General features: G+C 35.7%; 1 protein-coding gene across 7 annotated transcripts in view; it reads right to left on the bottom strand.

Annotated features, from left to right (window-relative positions):
• Positions 1-2,847: 2,847 nt before the first annotated feature.
• Positions 2,848-26,375, bottom strand: part of LOC129541726 (alpha-amylase 2B-like) — an 86,577-nt gene continuing 63,049 nt past the window's right edge. For all 7 annotated transcript variants that reach the window (XM_055403866.2, XM_088835527.1, XM_088835526.1 and 4 more), the window contains 10 exons: positions 17,170-17,368; positions 16,692-16,838; positions 15,420-15,617; positions 14,804-15,034; positions 13,850-13,983; positions 11,315-11,437; positions 11,122-11,221; positions 8,272-8,390; positions 8,041-8,166; positions 2,848-6,744 (listed from right to left, as the gene is read on the bottom strand). In XM_055403866.2, coding sequence (XP_055259841.2) covers positions 6,555-6,744; positions 8,041-8,166; positions 8,272-8,390; positions 11,122-11,221; positions 11,315-11,437; positions 13,850-13,983; positions 14,804-15,034; positions 15,420-15,617; positions 16,692-16,838; positions 17,170-17,337 — 1,536 coding nt within the window. In that variant the 5' untranslated portion in view covers positions 17,338-17,368 and the 3' untranslated portion in view covers positions 2,848-6,554. The remainder of the gene's footprint in view (positions 6,745-8,040; positions 8,167-8,271; positions 8,391-11,121; positions 11,222-11,314; positions 11,438-13,849; positions 13,984-14,803; positions 15,035-15,419; positions 15,618-16,691; positions 16,839-17,169; positions 17,369-26,375) is intronic.

Here is a 26,375-nt window from a genome sequence, read left to right as displayed (position 1 = left end):
TTTCAAATAATATTTTTTCTCAGTGCTGCAAGACAGGGGTCCATTTTCATCCTTTTTCATGAAGAAAATCATTTTTTCCAGCATCATTTATTGAAGAGTCTATCTTTTCCATACTGACTGGTGTTGGCACCCTTGTCAAAGATCGTTTGACCATATATGTGAGGGTTTATATCTAGGCTCTGTTCCATTGGCCTATGTGCCTTATTTTTGTGCCAATACTGTATTATATTGATTACTATAGTTTTGAAATTTAGTCTGAAATAAGGAAGAGTGATGCCTAAAATTTTTTTTTTGTCTTTCTCAAGATTTTCCTCAGATATTCAAAGTATATGGTGATATCATATCAATTTTAAGATTGCTTTTTATTTCTGTGAAAACTGCCATTGGAATTTTGACAGGGATTGCATTGAACCTGTAGATCACTTTTGGTGATATGCAAATTTTAACAATGTTAATCCTTCCAACCCAAGAACAGAGGATAACTACTTGTTTATGTCTTCTTCAGTGTCTTTCCTCAGTCTTACAGTTTCCAGCCAACAGATCTTTCACTACCCTGACTAATTAAGTGTTTTATTATTTTTGGTGCTGTTGAAAATGGGATTGTTTTCTTAATTTCTCTGATGGTTTGTTGTTATTATAATGATTTTTTTTTCATGTTGATCTTGTATCCTGCAAATTTACTGAGTTTGTTTATTAATTCTAACAGATATCTTTCTGGAGTATTTAAGAATTTCCATATATAATATCTTGTCATCTACAAACGGAGACAATTTTACATCTTCCTTTCCAATTTAAATGCCTTTTATGTCTCTGTCTTGCCTAATGTGTTCCTATACTTCTTTGAATAGAAATGGCAAGAATGGACATCCTTGTGAGGTTCCTGATTTTAAAGAAAAAACTCTCAGACTTTCACATTTGAGTATGATGTTATCTGTGGGCTTGTCATGTATGATTTTTATTATGTTGAGCTTGTTGTTTAGCTGTCAAGTCGTGTTCAACTGTTTCATGACCCTGGACTGTAGCCCCCTAGACACTTCTGTCCATGAGCATTGTCAGCAAAAATTTGGAGTTGGTTGCCATTTCCTTCTGGAAGGGATACTATTGATTGAACCCTCATCTCCAGCATTGGTAGGTGGATTCTTTACCAAAGAGCCATCAAGGAAGCCCTATGTTGAGTTACGTTCCTTCTATGCTTCATTTGTTGAGAGGATACTGAATTTTGTCAAATACACATATATCACATTCCTTGCTGTTTTGCAAATATTGCACTTTTCAAAAATTGAAGGTCTATGAGCAAGTTTATAAGTATCGATTTTTCAACACCATGTGTTCATTTTTGTCTCTCTGATACATTTTAGCAATTCTCACAATATTTCAAACTTTTTCATTATGATTATATTTATTATGATGATCTGTGATCAGTGATCTTTCAGGGTTTTACTTCAAAAAGATTATGATTCACTGATGGCTCAGATGAGAGCCTCTTTTAGCAATAAAGTATTAATATTTTTTAATTAAGGTAAGTACACTTTTAAATGTATAATTTGATTGCATACCTAACAGACTACAGTATAAAGATAACTTTTATATGTACAGGGAAACCAAAGAATTTGTATGAATTGCTTTAAGATATTCTCATCATTATGGTGATCTGGTACTGAGCTTATAATATTTTTATTGAGATCCTGTGACACTTATGACCTGAGAAGTCAGGGTAATCAGGAATTAATTAAATTTGGGAAAAAGCAGGAAGAGGATGAGAGGCACATGTCTATTCCAAGGCCTTATCCTTAAGAAGTTTCTACTTCTCAAAAATTGACATAGTTTTCTTTCCTCTTTCATTATCTCAATTTATTTTACAAATAGTTACCCTCATAGATCAGTTGGTAAAGAACCCGCCTGCAATTCAGGAGACCCCGGTTCAATTTCTGGGTTGGGAAATTTGCTGGAGAAGGGATAGGCTACTCACTCCAGGATTCTTGGGTTTCCTTTGTGGCTCAGCTGGTAAAGAATCTGCCTGCAATGTGGGAGACCTGGTTCGATCCCTAGGTTGGGAAGATCCCTTGCAGAAGAGAAAGGCTCCAGTATTCTGGCCTAGAGAATTCCATGGACACAGTCCATGGGTCCCAAAGATTTGGACACGACTGAGGGACTTTCACTTTCACAGAATAATAGTCATAGCATTTAAGTCAAACTACAAACTTCCAGGCCTAAAATTACTAAATTTTTGAAATATTTTGTATAATTTCTCAACTCCTTGTGATAACCTATAGAACTATACATTAGCTAGTATGAAATCAGCTCTCCAGCCTCAGTTTTTTTCTTTCTCTTGCCAATACCACACCTTCAGTCATGCTGGACTTTCCTCATTTTCTTGAATATGACATGTTATTTTTCACTTTGGAGACATTTTTGAATATTTGCCCCCACTTTTCTTCAAATGCTCTTAACCCAGGTTTTAGTTCAGCTGGCTCCTGCTCTTTATGAAGTGAAGTGAAAGTTGATCAGTCATGTCCAACTCTTTGCGACCCATGGACTTTACACTCCAGGGAATTCTCTAGGCTAGAATACTGGAGTGGGTAGGCTTTCCCTTCTTCAGGGGATCTTCCCAACCCAGAGATTGAACCCAGGTCTCCCACGTTGCAGGCAAATTCTTTACCAGCTGAGCCACAAGGGAAGCCATGTTCTTTTAAGCAGTCCCATAAGTCAGTGACTGGCATCACCAGTCATTCAGTTCAGCAAACCAGAAATCTGGTTTCATCTATTGAAGCCCTGTTCTTTTGTCATTCAGGTCCAATTCAGCATCACATTCATATGTTACCACCTCATGCGACGAGTTGACTTACTGGAAAAGACTCTGATGCTGGGAAAGGTTGGGGGCGGGAGGAGAAGGGGACGACGGAGAATGAGATGGCTGGATGGCATCACCGACTCTGTGGACATGAGTTTGAGTGAACTCCGGGAGTTGGTGATGGACAGGGAGGCCTGGCTGCTGTGATTCATGGGGTCGCGGAGAGTCGGACACGACTGAGCGACTGAACTGAACTGAACTGAACTATTTCTTGACTGTGTTCTTTTCTCTCCACTGCCACTATCAAGCCATCCTTTTCTTAAATGACTAAAGTCTCTTATTTTACTAATATTATTATATACAAAACACCACAGACTTACAATTTAAAGTCAGACTTTATTGTTTATAACAAATGCATTGCAGGAAGGATGCAAGGAGACTAATCACAAGCCAGGGCCTGGGAACAACTCATAGCAGTTTTGTAACATATCAGAATCACCTGCTTCCTTTTATATAAAATTGTATCCAGAGGACCCTTTTAAGAGAGGAGTTGAGTAACCATGATAATAAGGTCTATACCCACCCAGGGAAGGGAAAGGAAGATGAACATTGTGAACTTAAGGTTGCAAACTTCAAAAAGGATATTTGAAAGGCATTCTGTTATTGATAACAGTATTTGACAGGAAAGATACTTGTCTAGAGTTTAAAGATCTTGTCCAGGAAAATAAAACATGAAGGATATCTACTGAAATTGTTACTATTAGAATACCTGACTAACAGAACTTCTATTCTTTTGATTATGGAGGGACTCATTAAAATATCAGCATCTACTTTAGCCCATTCTCTAATCACTGTATTCTCTATATGCATATGGAGTGATGCTTTCAAATTAGAAAATCACCACAAGCACCACCACCTTTCCAAAATCCAGCAGTGGATTACCACTTACCTTAGGATAAAAGGCCAAAATTCTTGACGGGATGGTTACATCTGTTTGCATCTGAAGCCTCATTTCTCAGACTCTTCTCTTTATTTTCCTCTAGCCATACTAATCTTTAGTTACTCAAACTCACCCAGCTCCTTCCCCCAGCTAGGAAATTCTGTCTCTTCTACTTGGAATGCTCTTTTCTCACCTCTTTCCCTAACTCAAATTTATCATTCAAATTTCAGTTCAAAGGCAACTTCTACAATGATATTTATCCAGGATTAGGTCAAATTCCCCTCTTATTGTCATGACTTTCTATACTTTCCTTCTTACCACTCACCATAATACTATGAGATAGTATTCTATTTTGGTCTTTATTGAATCCTTAGTCTCAGAACAGAGTCTGGTACATATTTTTAAAGAACTCAATCTGAAAGTAAAGTCTCTCAGTCCTGTGCAATTCTTTGCGACCCCATGCACTATACAGTCCATGGAATTCTCCAGGCCAGAATACTGGAGTGGGTAGCCATTCCCTTCTCCAGGTGATCTTCCCAACCCAGGGATTGAACCCAGGTCTCCTGCAATGCAGGCAGATTCTTTACTAGCTGAGCCACAACAGAAGCCCAAGAATCCTGGAGTGGACAGCCTATCCCTTCTCCAGTGGATCTTCCCAATCCAGAAATCAAATCGGGGTCTCCTGAATTTCAGGCAGATTTTTTACCAACTGAGCTATCAGGGAATCCAGTAAATCAGTTGAGGAAGTAAAACAGTACAAATAGGATACAAGTTGTTTCGAAACATAGGTAAGAAAAATGAAGAGGATACAAGAAAGGAAGTGCAAGGAATTAAGAAATATTTTGAATAAAAGTTAGTAGATTTAAGGTTTATAAGGGGGGGACAGGGCAAGTTAAGAGAAAGGGAAAAAAAATCAAGAAAATATCACAGGTCTCTAAGTGGTGAAACAGAGCAGCAGAGAGTATCAAAAGGTTTGCTGAAGACAAAAATTGAAGGTCACATTTTGGATATGTCAGGTATGAGATGTCTGAAATATTGAGGTAGAGATGTGAAACATCTGTTGTAAATGTGAAGCTGAAGAAGAGATCTGGTTGACAGATTCAGGTCTCTATACCAAAGCATGTGTTTTAAATCCATGGAAATGATTGCAATCACATAGAGAGAGGTTAGAGAGACAGAGAATTAGATCCAACTGAATTCTTAGGTGAAACAGAAGCTAATCCAATAAAAAAAATTCTGAAAAAGAACAATCAGTAAGAGAGAAGGAAAATAAGGAAGGAGTAGAATCATAGAGGGAAAAGGCAATGGCACCCCACTCCAGTACTCTTGCCTGGAAAATCCCATGGGCGGAGGAGCCTGGTAGGCTGCAGTCCATGGGGTCGCGAAGAGTTGGACACGACTGAGTGACTTCACTTTCCCTTTTCACTTTCATGCATTGGAGAAGGAAATGGCAGCCCACTCCAGTGTTCTTGCCTGGAGAATCTCAGGGACGGGGGAGCCGGGTGGACTGCCGTCTATGGGGTCACACAGAGTCGGACACGACTGAAGTGACTTAGCAGCAGCAGCAGCGGAATCATAGAGACCAAAGGAAGAGAGGAAGTGAGAGTGTCTCTCCATATTGAATAGTGTAGTGAAACAGAGCAAGATGAGGATAAAGGAGTACATGGTATTAGTAAAAATATTTTTGATTATGTTGACAACAGCAGATTAAACAAAGTAAAGATGGAAACTGGAGTAAGGAGATGAAAAATGACTGGTGTTGAGGATGTTGAGACTGTGTCATGAAAACTTAGGAGTTTGACAAGGAAGAGAAAAATTGAGAGTCATGGATTTTATTTAGCTGAGAGAGGGGACTGATCTGTCAGAAAAAAAGAAAGACTGTTAAGTTAGAAGAAAAGGGATAATCTAAGAAATAAAGTCCTTCAAAAGGTGAAAATGGAGGGCATGGACTTTGGTAAAATGAAGTGCTCTATGCTCATTATGATAGGATGAAAGAAGTAAATGATAGGGGCAAGTATAGATACAAGATTTATGGGTGAGAACAGAGTTTCCAAGATATGGCTTCTATTTTCTTATTCAATCATGAAAATAAAACAACTGAGAGTTATAGGAATACCTAGATGAGAGACTTAATAAATTCCAAATTTACAATCAAAGTGAAGGAGAATAAATAGCTAAAAGATCAGGAAGAAAATCTGAGTATAGGGTGCCATGAAAGCCCTGCCTAAACATACATCCATATTAGGGGTTAAGAGATGGAACAAAAGCCATACAACATCATCATGTTAAAGCTATTGGAAAGAGAAAGAAAAAGAAGAAAGAATATAAAGTAGGAGAAGATACCTGTGAGCTCAAGAGAATTAAGAATTATCGATTACATAATTTGTTTCTTTTATTTTTTAGCTTCTTAACCATGAAAGGGTCTTTATATTGTGAAACATACCCAAGTGTTATACCTATATGACTGTATGGGGATCATCATTAAATCAGTTATGCTGTGCTGCTGTTAGAAACATTTTATGTAAGAAATACAGATGTGGATTAGAGACACGTAGCTGGGCAAACGGTGTTAATGGCAATAAACATATTTTCAACATGCCTTTTTGAGTTCTTAGAAATTCTTTTGACAGATAACTTAATGAGAATCTTCTAAAATGAAACAAAATGTTGATTGTACTTATAATTATCATTTTTTATGCTTTTCTGTGTTGTTCAAGTTGATTATTACAGCTTTTACCAAAATTAATGAATTATGAAAAGTTATATATTGCATATATAATAAAAAACTATTTCTCTGGATATATATATATATTTATTTAAATTTTATAATTTAGATTCAGCATGAATTGCAATAAATGGATCCTCAGCAGAGTTACTAATAGAAAAATAAGCATTACCATCACAAGAAACATTGATTTCAATTCCTGTACAATTGTCACCAATTTTATCTCCAGAAATAACATCACAATATGTACCAGAAGGAAGACCAGTTTGCAAAGTTGCAGATAATGCCCTGTAAAATGAAATTTAAGATTTAACTTGAATTCTCCACAAGTAAAATCAAGATTAGAGACTGTCTCTAAAATAGTTTGTGTGCTATAGAACTCTAAGCAGTCAAGATCTCAATTAACATAAAATTCAAACACAAAGACCTCTTCAGTGGATATAACTAGTTTTATCAGAGCCAACAAAATTCTTATAGAGGACTTCAGAGTTTACTAGTCAATAATAAATTTTATAGGAAAAAAAATAAGGTTGAAGAGTATCAGTGAAGATTTGAGTGACTTGTGTCCCTTAGAGAAAATTATTATCTTTGGTAAACACAAATATTTTTAATTTGCCTTTGTCTGAACTTAGGAAGATACTTATTACTTTCAAGAATTTAAATTTGATTATTTCTTCAAAATTTTTTTCAAGAAGTTAAAATAAATTGAGGTTGCAGATAAAAATAATCTCACATTTCTATGAAGAAGTATACAGTTTCAAAATATAAAGATGTCTCATAAACTTGTTTCTCCCATCTACAAAAGACAGACATCAAAGGACTAGCAATGAATTCTTGGGGAAGAAAAGAATATACTTTATTTATTTTTTTGTCAGTGAAATATATGTTGGCCTAGAGTAAGCTAAGAAGAGTGGAAGTTGGCCTTGGATTAACTGCTTGCAAAGAGGTCTTCTGAGCTATAGTTCTATATACAAGGGAAACAGTATGCTGGAGGTAGAGAATTATAAGTATCATAAATGAAAATCAGTATGAGATGTCTCAGAAATAAAACTCAAAAATCTCCTGAGGTGATTAAATGACCTTTATATGTACTATATGTATTCATTATATATATGCTTTAAAAAATATTTGTTACAAAGAGACAGGAAAGTGAAAAAGAAGACCAAAAATCCAGATAGTAGAGTAGGTGAAAAAAAGTTATAGAAAAAGATATTTCAGACTAGAGGGAACATTTTTCCATTATTGATTTAAAATCTCTATAAGATATTCTTCTAGAAATTTCACAAAGTTTTTATTAACTATGCTGTGTATTTTATATGAGGGGTATATACATGTGCACCATATCTACCAAAGATGTGCAAGAGTGCACAAAAAGTAATTCCACTTAGAAAAGAAAGTACTTATAAACAGAGGTCAAAAGAATAAGAGTCATCATCAACATTTTTCTTCTAGCCTTTTTTAATCATTATGTTTTCTTAATCTGCCATGTAAAGAATTTTTCAAGATGAAAAAAGTAAATGAGCAGGAAAAGAATAAACCAAGAATATTAGCATAAAATATCATTTTTTACTGATATTTACTTACCAGTCATCATTGTTGAAAACAATGAATCCTTTGTTTCCTCTTCCAAAAGCTACTTGGTTACTACCATTATCCCACCAGTTTGTAAAAGGTTGGCCATCAACCACATTACGGAATATAACCATGTTCCTAAAAAGAAAGAGCATGTGAAATAATGATGAATGCTTCAACAGTGTAAAACAAAATGTTAAGAAAGTTTATTATTAGAGGATACATCTAAATAAGTTTTCCTACCTTATTTGACGCCATCGATGTTCACAGACCCAGCCATTGCCACAAGTAGTATCTGGATTAATAGTAACTTCCTTAATTACTCCATTATTATTTGGTGGCCCAATCCAATCATTAACATCCTCAATTAGCAAAAAAAAAAAAAATCAATTTTAAAAGCTCATATTTAAAATTTTTTTTTTTTAATTTGGGGAAAACTGCTTTACAATGTTGTGTTGGCTTCTGCTGCATAAAAATGTGAATCAGCCACAAGTACATACACACCTCCTGAATGCCCTACCCTCCAATACCACCCTTCCACATTAGCCGTGGGTTGAGCTCCCTGAATAATGCAGCAACTTCCCACTAGCTATCTATTTTACATATGGTGATGTATGTTTCAATGTTACTCTCAATTTTTCCCCCCTCCTTCCCTTGCTGTGTCCACAAGTCTGTTCTCTGTCTAAGTCTCTTCCTACCCTGAAAATAGGTTCAAACATACCATTTTTCTAGATTCCACATATATTCATTAATATATTTATTTTTCTCTGACTTACTTCACTGTATATAACAGACTTTAGGTTCATCCATCTCAGTTCAACTGACTCAAATTCATTCCTTTTTATGTCTGAGCAATATTCTATTGGGCATATGTACCACAACTTTATCCATTCATCTGTCACTGAACATCTAAGTTGCTTCCATGTCCTGGCTATTGTAAATAGAGCTGCTATGAACATTGGGGTACATGTGTCTTTTTGAATAATGGTTTTCTCAGGGTATATGCCCAATAGTGGAATTGCTGGGTCATATGATAATTTTATTCCAAATTTTTAAAGAAATCTCTATACTGTTCTCCATAGTTACTGTATCAATTTACATTCCTACCAACAGTGCAAGCAGGTTCCCTTTTCTCCACATCCTCTCCTGCATTCAATTATAGATCTTTTGGTGATGGCCATTCTGACTGATGTGAAGTGATACCTCATTGTAGTTTTGATTTGCATTTCTTTAATAATGAACGATGCTGAGCATCTTTTCATGTGTTTACTGGTCATCTGTATGTGTTCTCTAGAGAAATGTCTGTTTAGGTCTTCTGTCCCCACCCCCCTTTTTTTTAATTGAGTTATTTGTTCTTCTGATATTGAGCTTCATGAGCTGCTTGTGTATTTTAGAGATTAATCTCTCTCAGTTGCTTCATTTGCTATTATTTTCTCCCATTCTGAGGGTTGTCTTTTCATCTTGTTTATAGTTTCCTTTGCTGTGCAAAAGCTTTTAAGTTTGATTAGGTGCCATTTGTTTATTTTTGTTTTTATTTCCATTACTCTAGGAGGTGGGTCAAAGAGGATCTTGCTGTGATTTATGTCAGAGTGCTCTGCCTACGTTTTCCTCCAAGAGTTTTATAGTTTCTAGCCTTACATTTAGGTCTTTACTCCATTATTATTTTATTTTTGTATATGGTGTTAGGAAGTGGCCTAATTTCATTCTTTTACATGTAGTTATCCAATGTTCCCAGCATCACTTATTGATAAAAGCTTACATTTTTAACATTACATGTGTCCTTATTTTTACCATCTGAGCCACTCATTTAGTACACCAAACCCAGTCTGTTCTATTTGTGTCTTTGTAGTGTCTTCATTTACTATCCAACTTGCTCAGTATTTTTATTGATTTTCTCTTATCCCTAACTTCTCATTCTCTACTGCCATATTTCAAACAAGGAAATGATTTTTTTTAACCCTCTCATTATCTTTCCAAGGAATTACAATGACTTTTCAGTATCACTATTGGAAGTGAGTATAATGTCATTGAAATGGCAAGGACTTTGTTGCTAGAAAAAGGAAGACTAAAAGACTTGGTCTTAGGTTCTCTTACTAAGAATAAGTAACAGGTTCTGTTACTGCTAACAAGGAAAACTTAGTTAATATACATAACTTCTGTGCCTCACTTTCCTCTTCTATAAAATGAAGATACGACTTAGTTTCTATAAAAATTGAATAAAATATGTAAAAATGCCATACAGATGATAATTGCTAAATAGATATTATTTTATTTCATTCCCCTTTTTTCAATAAATATATTTATCAAAATATAACAATATCCTTTACTAAACTGACCAAATTTCTGACTGGTAGTTTCAAAGATAATCAAAGGAAAAGACAGATCATGTCAAGGAACGTTATCAATGTCTATCTTAAATCATATGGCATGATGAATGATGGACAAAACAAGAGTTTTTAGCATGCAGAAGTCTTGGAAAAGCCATGCAAATGTTATGGAAAAGGGGAAATGAACATATGCCATGACTCCTGACATCAGAAATAAATAAAAAAAAACTAATTGTAGTGAAAATTATAAGTTGGATCTATATAAAGGAACACCTAAATATTAAGGCTATCTAAGAATAGAATGAGTTGCTGTAAAAAGTAGTAGTAGACTTCTCAACTTGAAAAGAACCTACTAGAAATTTCAGAAATATCTATCTGAAGAGAATTTTTGCCTTGAGGTATGAAGTTACTGTATGATGCTGCATTTGAAATCTCCAATTTGAAAAGAAAACTTTTCACTAACTTTCCAAATACCTTAATATATATTTTACTCACTGTATCCTTATTTTTAAGTGGTACTTGTTTTGTAGGGGGGTTGGCTGAGAGTGTATATTTGTTATAATTTGAAACAGCCTACATACTCTGTCAACAGAGATCATTCATTTTTAATTTTTAAATATCCACTGCATTGTTAAAAGAGTACTGCATCAAATTTACATTTAATAAATATTTGATAAACTAGTGAATGTAATAGCATCATAAGAAATTAAACCAAAATTAACTTTTTTTTTGAGAAAAATATATTGTGGACAGCACCAAAACTCACTTTTCCATTTTCAAAATGTCTTGGCCAATGGTAGCTTGACATTACTCGTGTAAATCCATAGGGATGAGCGAGCATAAATCCAACTGCCATTTTGTACAGTCTAAAAGGCATAAAATTATAACATTATAGAAGAAAATAATATCTTTAACATCATTAAAATGTAGGTTTAAAAATGGAGAACTTTATTTCTTACCTAGCATCCCAGAATGTAAGAATAGATGCTCCCCCAGCTCCATGCCCTCGCTGATTGTCATGGTTATCAACAAAGACAAGTGCCCTGTCAGAAGGCATGAAACCCCAGCCTTCTCCCCAGTTCCTATTAAAAAATAAATCTTAAAAACACATATATGTATTCTTTCACAATGACTTTAGAGTAACCTAAATGTGTATTCTTTTCACTATAGCACCCTGTAATGAAATTCTATCTCTAAAATGATTAGTCTCAGGGCTTTTAAAATATAATATATATAAATATATTGGGTTGGCTAAAAATTGCATTTGGTTTTTGCTATTATATGGCTCTAGTAGTGCTTAGTTATCTTTCAACTGAAACAACTTAGTTAGATTGTGCTGTGACAACTGTCATAGCAGTATGTATTTTTAAAAAAATATCAAAATTGGTGAATTTTTGTTAGCCATTTTAATATTAATGATAGAAAATAAAAAGCAGCATTTGCAGCATCCCATGCTTCGTTACAGTCATGTCCGACTCTTAGAGAACCCATGGACTATAGAGTCCAGGGAATTCTCTAGGCCAGAATACTGGAGTGGGTAGCCTTTCCCTTCTCCAGGGGATCTTCCCAACAGAGGGATCGAACCCAAGTCTCCCGCATTGCAGGCAGATTCTTTACCAGTTGAGTCACAAGAGAATCCCAAGAATACTGTAGTAGGTAGCCTATCCCTTCTCCAGCAGATCTTCCCAATCCGGAAATTGAACCGGGGTCTCCTGCATTGCAGGTGGATTCTTTACCAACTGAGCTATCAGGGAAGCCCACTATTCCAAGAAACATAAAAATGCAACTGAAATGCAAAAAATGCTTTGGGCAGGGTATGGAGAAGGTGCTGTTGAATGTGTCAAAAGTGCAAATTTTTGTGAAGTTTTGCAAAGTTTCATTTTGGAGATTGCTCACTAGATGATGTTCCATGGTCTAGTAGACCAGTTGAAGTTGATAGTAATCAAATTGAGACACTTTTGAGAACAATCAGTGTGATACCACACATGTGATGGCTAACACATTCAAAACACCCAAATCAAGAATTGAAAATCATTTGCACCAGCTTGGTTAGGTTAATCGCTTTGATATTTGGGTTCCACATAGTTAAGTGGGGAAGAAAACTTCTTGACTATATTTCTGCATGCAATTTTCTAATTAAACATAAAGAAAACACTCAATTTTAAAAACAAAACTGCAACAAAGAATGAAAAGTGGATACTGTATAATAATGTGGAATGGAAGAGATCATGGGACAAGCAAAATGAACCACCAACAACCACATCAAAGGCCAGTCTTCATTCATAGAAGCTGATGCTGTGTATATGGTTGGATTGGAATGGAGTCCTCTAATATGAGCTCCTTCTGGAAAACCAAATTATTAATTCCAATTAGGACTGCTCTCAATTAGATGAACTGAAAGAAACACTCAGCGAAAACCAACCAGAATTAGTCAACAGAAAATGCAAAATCTTCTATCAGGATAATACAAGACTGCATGTTTCTTTGATGACCAGGCAAAAATTGTTACAGCTCAGCTGGGAAGTTCTGATTCATCTGCCATATTCATCAGTCACTGCACCTTCAAATTTCCATTTTTTCAGTCTTTTTCAAATTCTTTTAATGGAAAAAATTTCAATTACCTGGAAGACTGTAAAAGGCATCTGGAATACTTCTTTGCTCAAAAAGATAAAAAGTTTTAGGAAGATAGAATTATGAAGTTGCCTGCAAATGGCAGAAGATAGTGGAACTAAATGGTGAATATATTGTTCAATAAAATTCTTGGTAAAAATGAAAAATGTGTCCTTTATTGACACTTAAAAACTGAAAGAACTTTTTGGCCACCTCAAATTTATCTAGGAATACGTTCCATGCATGTATATATGTAGGAATTACTTAAATTCATGTTACAGGTTTAAAATTTTTGTTATGAAAAATATTTTAGAATTTTTATTATATTATAATTTAGATGGGCTTCAGTTTATGGGTCTCACAGAGCCGGATATGACTGAAGTGACTTAGCAGCAGCAGCAGGACCAACATCCACTACCATATGATACAGAATGAGAAACTGGGTTTAAATAAGCTTTCAATATTATATTGTTATAATGTTAATATTTGAAATCAATTAGTTGATTAATATATGTAATTCTATAGCATGGCTTCATTGTAGGAACTTCATAAATTATAGAATCATTTTAACAATAACCTGGCCTTTACAAATTATATGCAAACATTAGTCAAATCTAGTAGAGTCATACTGAAATCTCTAGATCGAAATCACAGATTAAAATCTCTAGATTATGTTTTGGATCTCAAAAAGCACCTCCTTGTGATTGACATTCTAAATAATAATGATGATCCCTTAGCAGTTAGGGAAGTATGACACTTGTTATTAGTAAATGAATCCTTGAAAGTTGTCTAAATAAAACGTATTAAGAAGAAAATTCATGCTGGGGTAATATCAGAAATAAATCTGTGAAATAATTCAAAGGATTAAATCATATTCCATTTACTTTAAGTAAGCCATCTTCTCGCCACTCCACTTGCGTAGAACTGTGCCTAGTTTTGCACCATACTTAAATTCTGTCACACGGCCATTTCCAAAGTACTCACTGCTTGTAATTGTCTCACCACCCAGATCAATTACCTCATAGAAATGAAAAAAAGAATATCATTTTAAGAAATAATTTTAAAGAATTTTAACTAATAAGTTAAAATTATATAGAAAACAGCTTTATACTATTTATATGAAATGCCCCAAATAGTTTTCCTTATATCAAAATTCTTATTTTTCTTTGCTAAAATATATACTACAATATTAAAAGGAGTATGACAAAGTAACCTGTTGTCCTGTGAGAATGCTGTCCAAATTACTCTTATTCATAAATGATAAAAGTAGCTCATATTTATATAGCACTTAATGTATGGTTGACAATATTTCTCAGTGTTTGATAAATATTACCTCTTTAATTCTCCAAAGAATATAAAGATATAACCATTATCATTTGTCTTTTGGATAAATTTTGAAAAAAAATGTTCCTCAGGTTGATCAATTTACTAAACAAATACAGCTAAATCGTGTTCTAGCCAAGATTTAAAGTCAGATAGCCTGTCTTAAGATAATTACTATATTATTATCTGTCTTCTATAATGACCTCTGGGGATGTTTGCAACCTATATAATTTCTCAGAACTTGCGTAAAAAGCCTCTTATGTTAAACATACAGTCTCTGAATAAAAGGAGGTTAAGGAACACTCTTCTATATAAATGATTCATCCATTAATCTACAGAAACTGTGTTTTTAATGAAATCTGCCATTTATTTTCTGATAAATTATTGATGAATACTGATGATGAATTATACTCTGATGAATAATAAATGTTATTATTTTATATGAACACGATCCATAGAGTTGCAAAGAGTCAGATACGACTGAAGTGACTTAGCATACACATGTATTGACATACCTCCTGGTAAATGAAAGGTCTACTTCCTTCAGGGAACCAGCTTGTGTTTAGATTATGCAGTTTATCCAAAACTGCCTTTATGTCTCCAGGCCACATGTGCTTAGAAGCATCAATTCGGAACCCTGCTACACCAATGTCAATGAGTCGGTTTAGATATTCAGCAATTGTGGAGCGCACATAATCTTTTGCCAATGCAAGATCAAGAAGACCAACCAGACGACAATCTCTGACCTACAGAGGTAAAACTTTGTGACTGATCCTTGGAACTTCACCTCCACCTGAGAATCCATTTAATTATTTTCATTTATTCATTAATATTAATAGATATTTCTATAGTTCCTTCTTTGCACTGGTCTCTGAGGTTACTGACATGCTAGTATAGACATACTTCTGAAATATTTTTCATTATAAAAATGGAGAATGTAGAAAATACAGTGGATGACTTTTTTCATTGTGAAAAATTAGATTTGAGAAAATGTTATTGATTTGAAATTACTTTTAACAGTCAGACTTGGAATCTTGTTTTCCTAAACAATCTAAACTAACATTTAAAATGGAGATCAGTAAGCTACATGTGGGTAATAAAAAGCATAGAAAGCTCATTTTTGCTAAGTACCTGATAAGCAACATTATAGCTCTTAATTTCTCCATTTCCAGTTTTACATTTTCCATCATTAAAATCCCATCCAGAGTATGGGACTTCTGGGAAATCCCTAGTTCCAGGGTTGAAGTAACTGCCACAAGTACTGCTCGTTCCCGCACTCACACCACTTCCAGTCATATGATTAATTACAGCATCCACATAAATGCGGACCTGAAAGAAAAATTTCTATTTCAGTTTGGCTTATAGAGAGATAGAAATTTATATTATTATTTACAGTTTATAGCACATTGATGACACTCCAAAATATTTGTTACTTTATAACTTACCATCTTAGAAGACCAACCGTCAAGTGTAAAAGAAAGCATTGTGAATTGAAGCCCTACATGCATTCTAGCCACTTGGTCAAATGACTAAAGCAGTGAAGAACCTGCTGCAATGCAGGAGATGCAGGAGACATGAGATCGATCCCTGGGTCAGAGAAGATCCCCTGGAGAAGGAAATGGTAACCCACTCTAGTATTCTTGCCTGGAAAATTCCATGACCAAGAAGACTGGTGGGCTATAGTCCAAAGACTTGCAACGGGTCAGACATGACTGAGTAAGCACTGAATATGATAAATTAAATAAACCCCAAACGACCAAAACTATGAAAAAAATGCAAAGACACTATTATTGGCAGGAGATCAGAATCAGTTGAGGCAGCAGAGATTATTGATTTATGAAATTTACATGGGTCATCCTAAGAAAAAAGAAGCCACCTTCTAGTATCTATTTAGGATCAGAAGAAATAAAATTAGGTATTGCCTCTCATTATCCTCATCAAAGAGAAAATAATTATATATCATCATAAAACCTGTGGGAAGGAAGACCCAGGATTATGGGTGGAGAAACAAGTCACATGAACCTATCAGCAAATATTATAAGTAGAATTTCCTATTCAAAACTGGAAAAGTATTTCCCAGGAATGTGTACAGGCAAAAGGCTTAAAAGTTGCTATTTTGCTTTATAAGTAAGCTTGTGGCCTTAAACTTTTCCTTCATCTTGTTTAGTGGACAAATGGCATATATACAAATAATTACAAAAGCTGAATATTAGGTAACAACTAAATTTTATATTTTTAAAATACAAAATTTTAAAAATATAAAATATAAAATTTATTTATAGATAAAGCATGAAGTAAAATTTCAAAGTATATGAAAACTATTCTGCTTAAAAGGAATAAGAGGCAAGAAAGATAAATTATTTTTCTATATAGTATGTTTAAAGAAAACTTTAATTCACTTACACCAACATTGTTACATTTAGTCACCATGTCTTTGAATTCACTTTCATTTCCTGATCTTGTACATAACTTGTAGCTAACTGGTTGGTATCTTTCCCACCAAGGTCTTGAAGGGTCAGTAATCACAACATTTTCATTGGGTGGGGAGATCTACAAATAAAACAAGTTTAATAAGTATCAAATTATGGCTTACTTTATATCATTGAATATTCTAGAAACTAATCAATAGTCTAAAATTACTTCTGAATCTTTGTATTTGCAGCTACATTTCTTTGCAACTATTGAATATCCTGGTGAAAAAAATTATCTTAGAAATAAAACAAGGTCACCAACAATTTCAAATTTTTTCTTCCTCAGAAAACTGTTTTACTAGGAGTACTTTAATTGTGAAGTAAAATGTCCCAGCTTTCAGACACTGAGGATACTACCACTTACTCTCAGCACAGCAAAGTCTGAAACTTATACAATGAACAATACTCACCTGAACCCCTCCAAATCCTTTGGGGCCTAAGTATCGCTCACATTCAAGAGCAATATCGACCCAGCGCCACTCAAACAGATGGACAATAGATGTCCGTCCAGATTTGGTGTGTGGGGTATGCTGAGCCCAGCAGAACACAATGACTGAAAGCAACAGAAAGAACTTCATTTTGCATTGAAGTTGTCAGTGTTCTTTCCAGCTGTAAGAAGCATATTTTACAAAGTAAATGTTAACATGAATAAACACTTGGACCACAAACTCTTTATTCATCATCTGTAGAGAACTATTAATAATAACATTAAATAGATAAAGAACACCCATAAAATTTCCTAGGATTACCACCTAAATCAGTGGTCACCAACATTTTTGGTACCAGGGTCCTGTTTCATGGAAGACAATTTTTCCATGGCTAGCCAGGGGTGGGGGATGATACAGGTGGTAAATTTGAGTGGTGGGAGCAATGGGGAGTGGCAGATGAAGCCTTGTTGGCTCATAAGCTGTACACACCTCCTGCTATGAGACCCAATTCCTAATAGGCCATGGACTGGTACTGGTACCGGTCCATGGCCAGGAGTTTGGAGAGTTGTGATCTAAATGACCTTTTATAACAATGTTTTCCTTATTGAAAGAATATTAAAATATATATAAAGTTCATAATCATGCATTACTTAGGTAGGATTAGACCTTATTTCTGAAGTCCTTTATTAATAGAAGGAAAAAACAATTGGAGTCAACTGAATTTACAGTCAAAATATTGCAAACATTTATAACATTTCAGTTTCAAAACAAAACAAAACAAAAACAGACTATTCAATTCCATTCCGGTTTTACCCTCAACCAAAATTTTTAATCATTTAACTTTCTGCACCAAGATTTAAGAAACCACTTGGAAGATGAATGACCATGAATTGAGGAAACAGACCTTCCTCCCTCCCCTCTTCATCAGATCCTGTGCTTAATGCATTGGTTGTAGCAGTAGAGTGTGGCTTTTTTTCCCTTTTATTTCTTATAACCAAGTATCTCTTATACCTGATAAAACACCGTTAATATATTCACATCCATTTTCCTTCTTAATAAACATGAAATTCTACTAGAGAGAATATAGTACAGGTGAGAAAAAAGTTAATCTAGTCATTCAAAGAGCATTAACTGAGTGTCTGTTTTTTGCTAAGAACATGGATAATATTCAGGATACAATGATGAACAAGACAGACAAGGTACTGTTCTCAAGAAACTTACATTAGAGCAGAAAAAAAAAATACATGAGTAGATAATAATAATAATAATAAAACAATATAAGATGACAATAAGAACTAGTATTAAATAACAGTGTAATAAAATAGAAAATGACTTCACCATCAGTGTATTTTAGACTGAATAGTCAGGGAAGGTACCTTTGACAAAGTGATTTTCAGGTAGAATTTGAAAGATTAGAAGAAGGCAGTTATTTTAAGATCAGAAAAAAGTAATCTAGATAGAAGAAAGTGCAGTAGTAAAAGTCCAAAGTATGAAAAAGCTAAGAATACTCAAATGACACTAAAAAGATAAAATAAATAAAAGTCAGTGCAACTAAAGCAGGTGGCAAAGCAGAGAGGGAAACAAAATGAGGTCAAGAGAAACAGGCCAGATCATGTAGGACCCTATGGAATATAATGAAAGAGAAGGCCACTGAGGGTCAAAAAAGGGACTTAAGAGATTCTGATTAACTTTTAAAAATAATTCTTGCTCTGCTGTGAAGAAAGTGGCTTATAGGAAGACAAGAATGGAGGCAAACAGATCAGTAGGCTTTTTCAGTGGTCTACGAAAGAAGTAAATGGTTTGGTCTGAGCCATTGACAGAACACATTTCACAGGTAAAAAGGCAATAGGTTTATAGATAGATTAGAGCTCAAGAATAAGGGAAAGAGAAAAATTAAAGAAGTGGGTATTTGGTGACACCATTTACTAAGATGAGGAAAAATGAAGTACTAGCTTTGTGGAGGAACTACCAAGAGCACTCTATAAATCCTAATGCTCTGCTTCAGTCCTTCCTCCAACCCACTTTGTGAATAATCTCTATGTCCAAGTTTTTAAAAAAATTATTATTTAGTTCAAGCTGCAGTAACAAGAATAAATTGACCGGATGGTTTATAATTAAACATTTATTTCTCACATTCGTGGAGTCTGGGAAACCCAAGATCAAAATATCAGAAATCCAGTGTCTGGTGAAAGCCCCCTTCCATGATCACAGATGGCCATTTTCTTCTTGTATCTTCACATGGTGTAGACCATTGAAAATTTTACACTTTTTTGCTTCTTACAAGGACACTAATTCTATCAGCAGAGCTTCACTCTCATGAATTTACCTTACCATAATTATTTCCCAAAGGTGTCATGCCTAATATCATCCCACTGAGAGGTAGGGTATCAATATCTGAACTCTGTGGTGGAGTGAAACACAAACACAGTCCCTAGCACCCATCCATTGCAAAATTAAAATTCCTTTATAGTTTACAAGCAACTTTATTCCTTCATGACTTTCAAGTACTTTCAAGATCCCTTCCATCACCCTTGAATACTTAGTAACTATTGTTCCTTTCAGATGCATAACATCTTTATGAAGTTTATCTTGATGGTAAGGTAGGACTACTCTCTATGACAGTATTTTAACTTATAGGATATTATTAAGTAATATTTGATTAATTCTGTAAAAAGTATTTATATGGCCATCACTCTGGAACAAATTTTCTTAAGGGTAGACTTCATAGTTAACGGTCCTTGAAAAACAAATAGCATAATGGCTTATGTGATCAATAAATGGTTGCAACATACAGACTCTAAAATCCAGGTACTGTGTAAGACATTGGTGTAGCTTGGGTTGTGTCCAGATTGATTTTTTTTTAAAGCAAATGAACACTATGTCAGAAATTGTATAATATAGTCTACTCTAATCATTGCAGAAACTTTGCACACATAAAGGAACTAAGGCTAAGAGAGACTGAATAAATTGTCCAGGCTCACAAAATAAATTACAAAGTTGAAATTAGATAATCGTCCTAGCATAGGTCAACATTTTATGTACTATATCAAAGTTTCTCACAGAATTTTTGAGTTGTAATGTCCAATATAGTAGCCACAAGGAACACTTCACTATTAAACCCTTGAAATACAATCCCCATCAGTCAGTCTATCCCATCAGGAAGCTTTCATAAGCCTCTTAACCTTCTCCATCAGAGGGCAGACAGACTGAAAATCAAAATCACAGAAAACTAACCAATCTCGTCACAAGGACCACAGCCTTGTCTAACTCAATGAAACTATGAGCCATGCCATGTAGGGCCACCTAAGACGGACTGGGTTCTGACAAAATATGGTCCACTGGAGAAGGGAATGACAAACTACTTCAGTATTCTTGCCTTGAGAATCTGGTGAACAGTATGAAAAAGCAAAAAGATAGGACACCGAAAGAAAAACTCCCCAGGTAGGTAGGTGCCCAATATGCTACTGAAGATCAGTGGAGAAATAACTCCAGAAAGAATGAAGAGACAGAGACAAAGCAAAAACAACACCCAGTTGTGGATGTGACTGGTGATGGAAGTAAAATCTGATGATATAAAGAGCAAAATTGCATAGGAACCTGGAATGTAAGGTCCATGAATGAAGGCAAATTGGAAGTGATCAATCAGGAGATAGTAAGAATGAATGTTGACATTTTAGGAATCAGCAAACTAAAATGGACTGGAATGGGTGAATTTAACTCAGATGGCCATTATATCTACTACTGTGGGCAAGAATCCCTTAGAAGAAACGGAGTAGCCATCATAGCCAACAAAAGAGGCTGAAATGCAGTACTTGATGCAGTCTCAAAAGTGACAGAATGATCTCTGTTCATTTCCAAGGCAAACCATTCAATATCATGGTAATCCAAGTCTATGCCCTGACCAGTAATGTTGAAGAAGTTGAATTTGACTCTGATGCTGGGAAAGGTTGGGGGAGGGAGAAGAAGGGGACGACTGAGAATGAGATGGCTGGATGGCATCACTGACTCTGTGGACATGAGTTTGAGTGAACTCCAGGAATCGGTGATGGACAGGGAGGCCTGGCGTGCTGTGATTCATGGGGTCACGGAGAGTCGGACATGACTGAGCGACTGAACTGAACTGAACTGAACTGATGAAGATCTACAAGACCTTCTAGAATTAACACCCAAAGAAGTTGCCCTTTTCATTATAAGGGACTGGAATGCAAAAGTAGGAAGTCAAGAAACACCTGAAGTAACAGGCATACTTGACCTTGGAGTACAGAATGAAGCAGGGCAAAGGCTAATAGAGTTCTGCCAAGAGAACACACTGACAAAGCAAATACCCTCTTTGAACAACACAAGAGAATACTCCACAAATGGACATCACTAAATGGTCAACACCAAAATCAGACTGATTATATTCTTTGCAGCCAAAGATGGAGAAGTTCTATACACTTAGCAAAAACAAGACCGGGAGCTGACTGTGGCTCAGATCATGAACTCCTTATTGCCAAATTCAGACTTAAATTGAAGAAAGTAGGGAAAACCACTAGACCATTGAGGTATGACCTAAATCAAATCCCTTACGATTATACAGTGGAAGAGAAAAATAGATTTAAGGGACTAGATCTGAAAGACAGAGTGTCTGATGAACTATGGACAAAGGTTCGTGACATTGTACAGGAGACATGGACCAAGACCATTCCCAAGAAAAAGAAATGCAAAGAAGCCAAATGGCTGTTTGAGGAGGCCTTACAAATAGCTGTGAAAAGAGAAGTGAAAAGCAAAGGAGAAAAGGAAAGATATACCCATTTGAATGCAGAGTTCCAAAGAATAGCAAGGAGAGATAAGAAAGCCTTCCTCAGTAATCAGTGCAAATAAATAGAGGAAAGCAATAAAAAGGGAAAGACCAGAGATCTCTTCAAGAATATTAGAGACACCAAGGAAACATTTCGTGCAAAAATGGCCTCAATAAAGGACAGAAATGGTATGGACCTAAAAGAAGCAGAAGATACTAAGAAGAGGTGGCCAGAATACACAGAAGAGCTGTACAAAAAAGATCTTCACGACTCAGATAATCACAATGGTGTGATCACTTACCTAAAGCCAGACATCCTGGAATGTGAAGTCAAGTGGGCCTTAGAAAGCATCAGTGCAAACAAAGCTAGTGGAGGTGACAGAATTCCAGTTGAACTATTTCAAATCGTAAAAGATGATGTTGTGAAAGTGCTGCATTAAATAAGCCAGCTTATTTGGAAAACTCAGCAGTGGCCACATTACTGGAAAAGGTGAGTTTTCATTTCAATCCCTAAGAAAGACAATGCCAAAGAATGTTCAAACTACCACACAATTGCACTCATCTCACAGGCTAGCAAAATAATACCGTGAACTTCAGTGAACCATGAACTTCCAGATGTTCAAGCTGGATTTAGAAAAGGCAGAGGAACCGGACATCAAATTGCAAACATCTGCTGGATCAGCGAGAAAGCAAGAGAGTTCCAAAAATCATCTATTTCTGCTTTATTGACTATGCCAAAGGCTTTGACTGTGTGAATCAAAACAAACTGTGGAAAATTCTGAAAGAGATGGGAATACCAGATCGCCTGACCTGCCTCTTGAGAAATCTGTATGCAGGTCAGGTTAGAACTGGACATGGAACAACAGACTGGTTCCAAATAGGAAAAGGAGTACGTCAAGGTTGTATATTGTCACCGTGCTTATATAACTTATATGCAGAGTACATCATGAGAAATGCTGGGCTGGATGAAGCAGAAGCTAGAATCAAGATTTTTGGGAGAAATATCAACAACCTCAGATATGCAGATGACACCACCTTCATGGCAGAAAGTGTAGAAGAACTAAAGAGCCTCTTAATGAAAGTGAGAGAGGAGAGTGAAAAGGTTGGCTTAAAGCTCAACATTCAGAAAGTGAAGATCATGGAATCCAGTCCCATCCCTTCAGGGTAAATAGATGGCGAAACAGTGGAAACAGTGTCAGACTTTATTTTTCTGGGATCCAAAATCACTGCAGATGGTGACTGAAGCCATGAAATTAAAAGATCCTTACTCCTTGGAATGAAAGTTATGACCAACCTAGACAGCATATTAAAAAGCAGAGACATTACTTTGCCAACAAAGTTCCATTTAGTCAAAGGTATGGTTTTTCCAGTAATCATGTATGGATGTGAGATTTTCACTATAAAGAAAGTTGAGTACCGAAAAATTGATGCTTTTCAACTATGGTGTTCAGAAGACTCTTGAGAGTCCCTTGGACTGGTAAGGAGATCCAACCAGACAATCCTAAAGGTAATCAGCCCTGAATGTTCATTGGAAGGACTGATGCCGAAGCTGAAAACTCCAACACTTTGGCTACCTTATGCAAGCAGCTGACTCATCTGAAAAGACCCTGATGCTGGGAAAGATTGAAGGCAAGAGGAGAAGGGGACAACAGAGGATGAGAGGGTTGGATGGCATCACCGACTCAACGGACATGAGTTTGAGTAAACTCCAGGATTTGGTGATGGACAGGAAGGCCTGGTGTGCTGAAGTCCATGGGGTTGCAAAGAATTGGATATGACTGAGTGACTGAACTGAATTAAAAGAGAAACATGTTATATATGGAAAATATACTTCAGATTTTGAAGAGTTAATATTAAAAAGAATATAAAAATTTAATTTGTATGTTGTTTACATGTTGAGATACTTTGTGATACATTGTGCTGTGCTGTGCTGTGCTTAGTCACTCAGTTGTGTCCGACTCTGCAACCTCATGGAATATAGCACGCCAGGCTCCTCTGTCCATGAGGATTCTCCAGGCAAGAATATTGGAGTAGGTTGCTATGCCCTCCTCCAGAGGATCTTCCCAACCTGGGGATCGAACCAAGGTCTCCCCCATTACAGGAGGATTCTTTACCATCTGAGCCACCAGGAAAGCCCAGTTAGGCTAGATAAAATTTATTATTTAACATTAAATCCCACAGTTTCTTTTTACCTCTTTTAATATGGCTACTAAAATTTTTACATTACATATGTGGTTTTCATTATATTTCTATTGGACAGCACTGTTGTAGCACCTTTGTCATATTAAGCCTGAGAAAGGACAAGTCCATGCACAAATACAAATAACAATAATAAAGTGAAGGACATAATCATTATTTTAAGAGACATATGAGCAAAGTGTTCTGGGATTCCATTAATAGGGAAATCCTTTGTGACTGACAGGAATAAAGGAATGTAAAATTGCCTTGCCTTATCATACTGTTCATGGGGTCCTTAACACAAGAATGCTGAAGTGGTTTGCTCAAAGAATTGATGCTTTTGAACTGTGTTGTTGTAGAAGGCTCTTGAAGTCCCTTGGGTTGCAAGGAGATCAAACCACTCAATCCTGAAAGAAATCTGTCCTGAATATTCATTGGAAGGATTGATGCTGAAGCTGAAACTCCAATACTTTGGCTATTTGATGCAAAAAACTGACTCATGGGAAAAGACCCTGATGCTCGGCACGATTGAAGGCAGTAGGAGAAGGGGATGACAGAGGATGAGATAGTTAGATGACAAAACCGACCTAATGGACATGAGTTTGAGCCAGTTCCAGGAGCTGGTGGAGTGGAGGCTTGGTGTGCTGCTGTCCATGGGGTCACAAAGAGTCAGACACAACTGAGAGACTGAACTGAACTGACTGAAAATTGCCCTGAAGAATCAGTTTTATTTCAACGAAGAGAGATAAAATGAAATTGTTTTTAAATAAGAAAAAAAATGTGTATCAATTGTAGGAATTGGGCAAGGAGAATAGCAAAAAATTAATATAGTTTTATAGAACATTTAATTAGAAGTGGTGGAGCAATAGGACTTAGTAAAATTATATTGAGGGTCTTGCCAAGTCAGGGAGAAGTAAGCAGACTTCTGAAAACTATGAGAAGCTATAGAAAGTTTTGCTTGTTTTTAAAATGAAAAGTAACATGATTAGATTTTCTGGAGTATAGCAGATGGATTGGCAGGCAGAGAGAACTGGCAGGCAAAGATAGAAATTTATGCAGTAGTAAAACAGAGTAGTGATGAAAAATCTGAACTAGGATTTTAGCAGTAAAAATAAAAATAGGAGATTATGTACCAATAAGTGTCACCCAATGAATGACATTTGCCAGTATCCATACTTTTGTGGAATCTCTTCCTACATAGATTATGGAGTTGGTTTGTAACTTGTTTTGTCCAGAAGGATATCAGCAAATAAGTTATAGACACAGTCAGAAGTTTGATTGTCATCTGCCCATCTCCTAAAAATCTGAGACGATTGTGGTGTGATAACTGGGATAGAAGACCACATGGAGAGATTTAAGTGGCCTGAGCCTTTTCAATCATGTGAACTGACCTACTAGCTAACTGTAGTTGAACGATTGTTCCATAGCTAAATCAGTAGAACTACTTAGTCGACAAAGAGATATCTGAGACATAGTAAGTTATTATTGTTATTTAGCAATAATGAATTAATATAAAGGGGAGAGAGGCAATAGATTTGTGTGTGTTAGTTGCTCAGTCGTGTTGACTCTTTGACCCCATGGACTATAGCCTGCTAGGCTCTTCTGACCATCGAATTTTCCAGGCAAAATACTGGAGTGGGTTGGCATTTCCTTCTCTGGGTGATCTTCTGACCAAGGGATCGAACCTGGCTCTCCCACATTGCAGGGAGATTCTTTACTGTTGGGGCCACCTGGGAAGCCCAACAATATATTTGGTGGAGATAATTCTACAAAAATGGTAGCTAATCGAATGTAGGGGAATAGAGAAAAGGAAGAATCATATGATTCTATGATTTAAAGGTTAGTGACTCTATAATTTAAAAGTTAGTGAGTGAGTAGAACAATGACAATACTATTATTATTCATAGTGTAATCTAGAGGCAGACTTGGTTTAGGGACCCTGAAGAGTGAATATGGGATATATTGAGTTTACTGTATTAAAAAACACTAGATATGAAGAAAGAAGAGAGATTTGGAAGTTTTCAGCAAAGAAATGATAGTTTCAGTAATGATGCACAAAATATTTAACAACTGACTTAGCCCAGACATCAACCAATCAAAACAAAAGCCATTATAAGCAACTAGCATGTATAGGCCAATACACTCTGATGGGATTATCAGACCTGGAGAGTTGGACTCTTGAAAGTTGACAAGGTACCAATACAGATGTTGAATCCAATGTTACAGCTTT

Source organism: Moschus berezovskii, chromosome 4, assembly GCF_049115385.1.
Source record: "Moschus berezovskii isolate FMDL1 chromosome 4, NW_MosBer_1.0, whole genome shotgun sequence".
Classification (NCBI taxonomy): domain Eukaryota; kingdom Metazoa; phylum Chordata; class Mammalia; order Artiodactyla; family Moschidae; genus Moschus; species Moschus berezovskii.
This window is presented reverse-complemented; position numbering and strand designations above follow the sequence as displayed.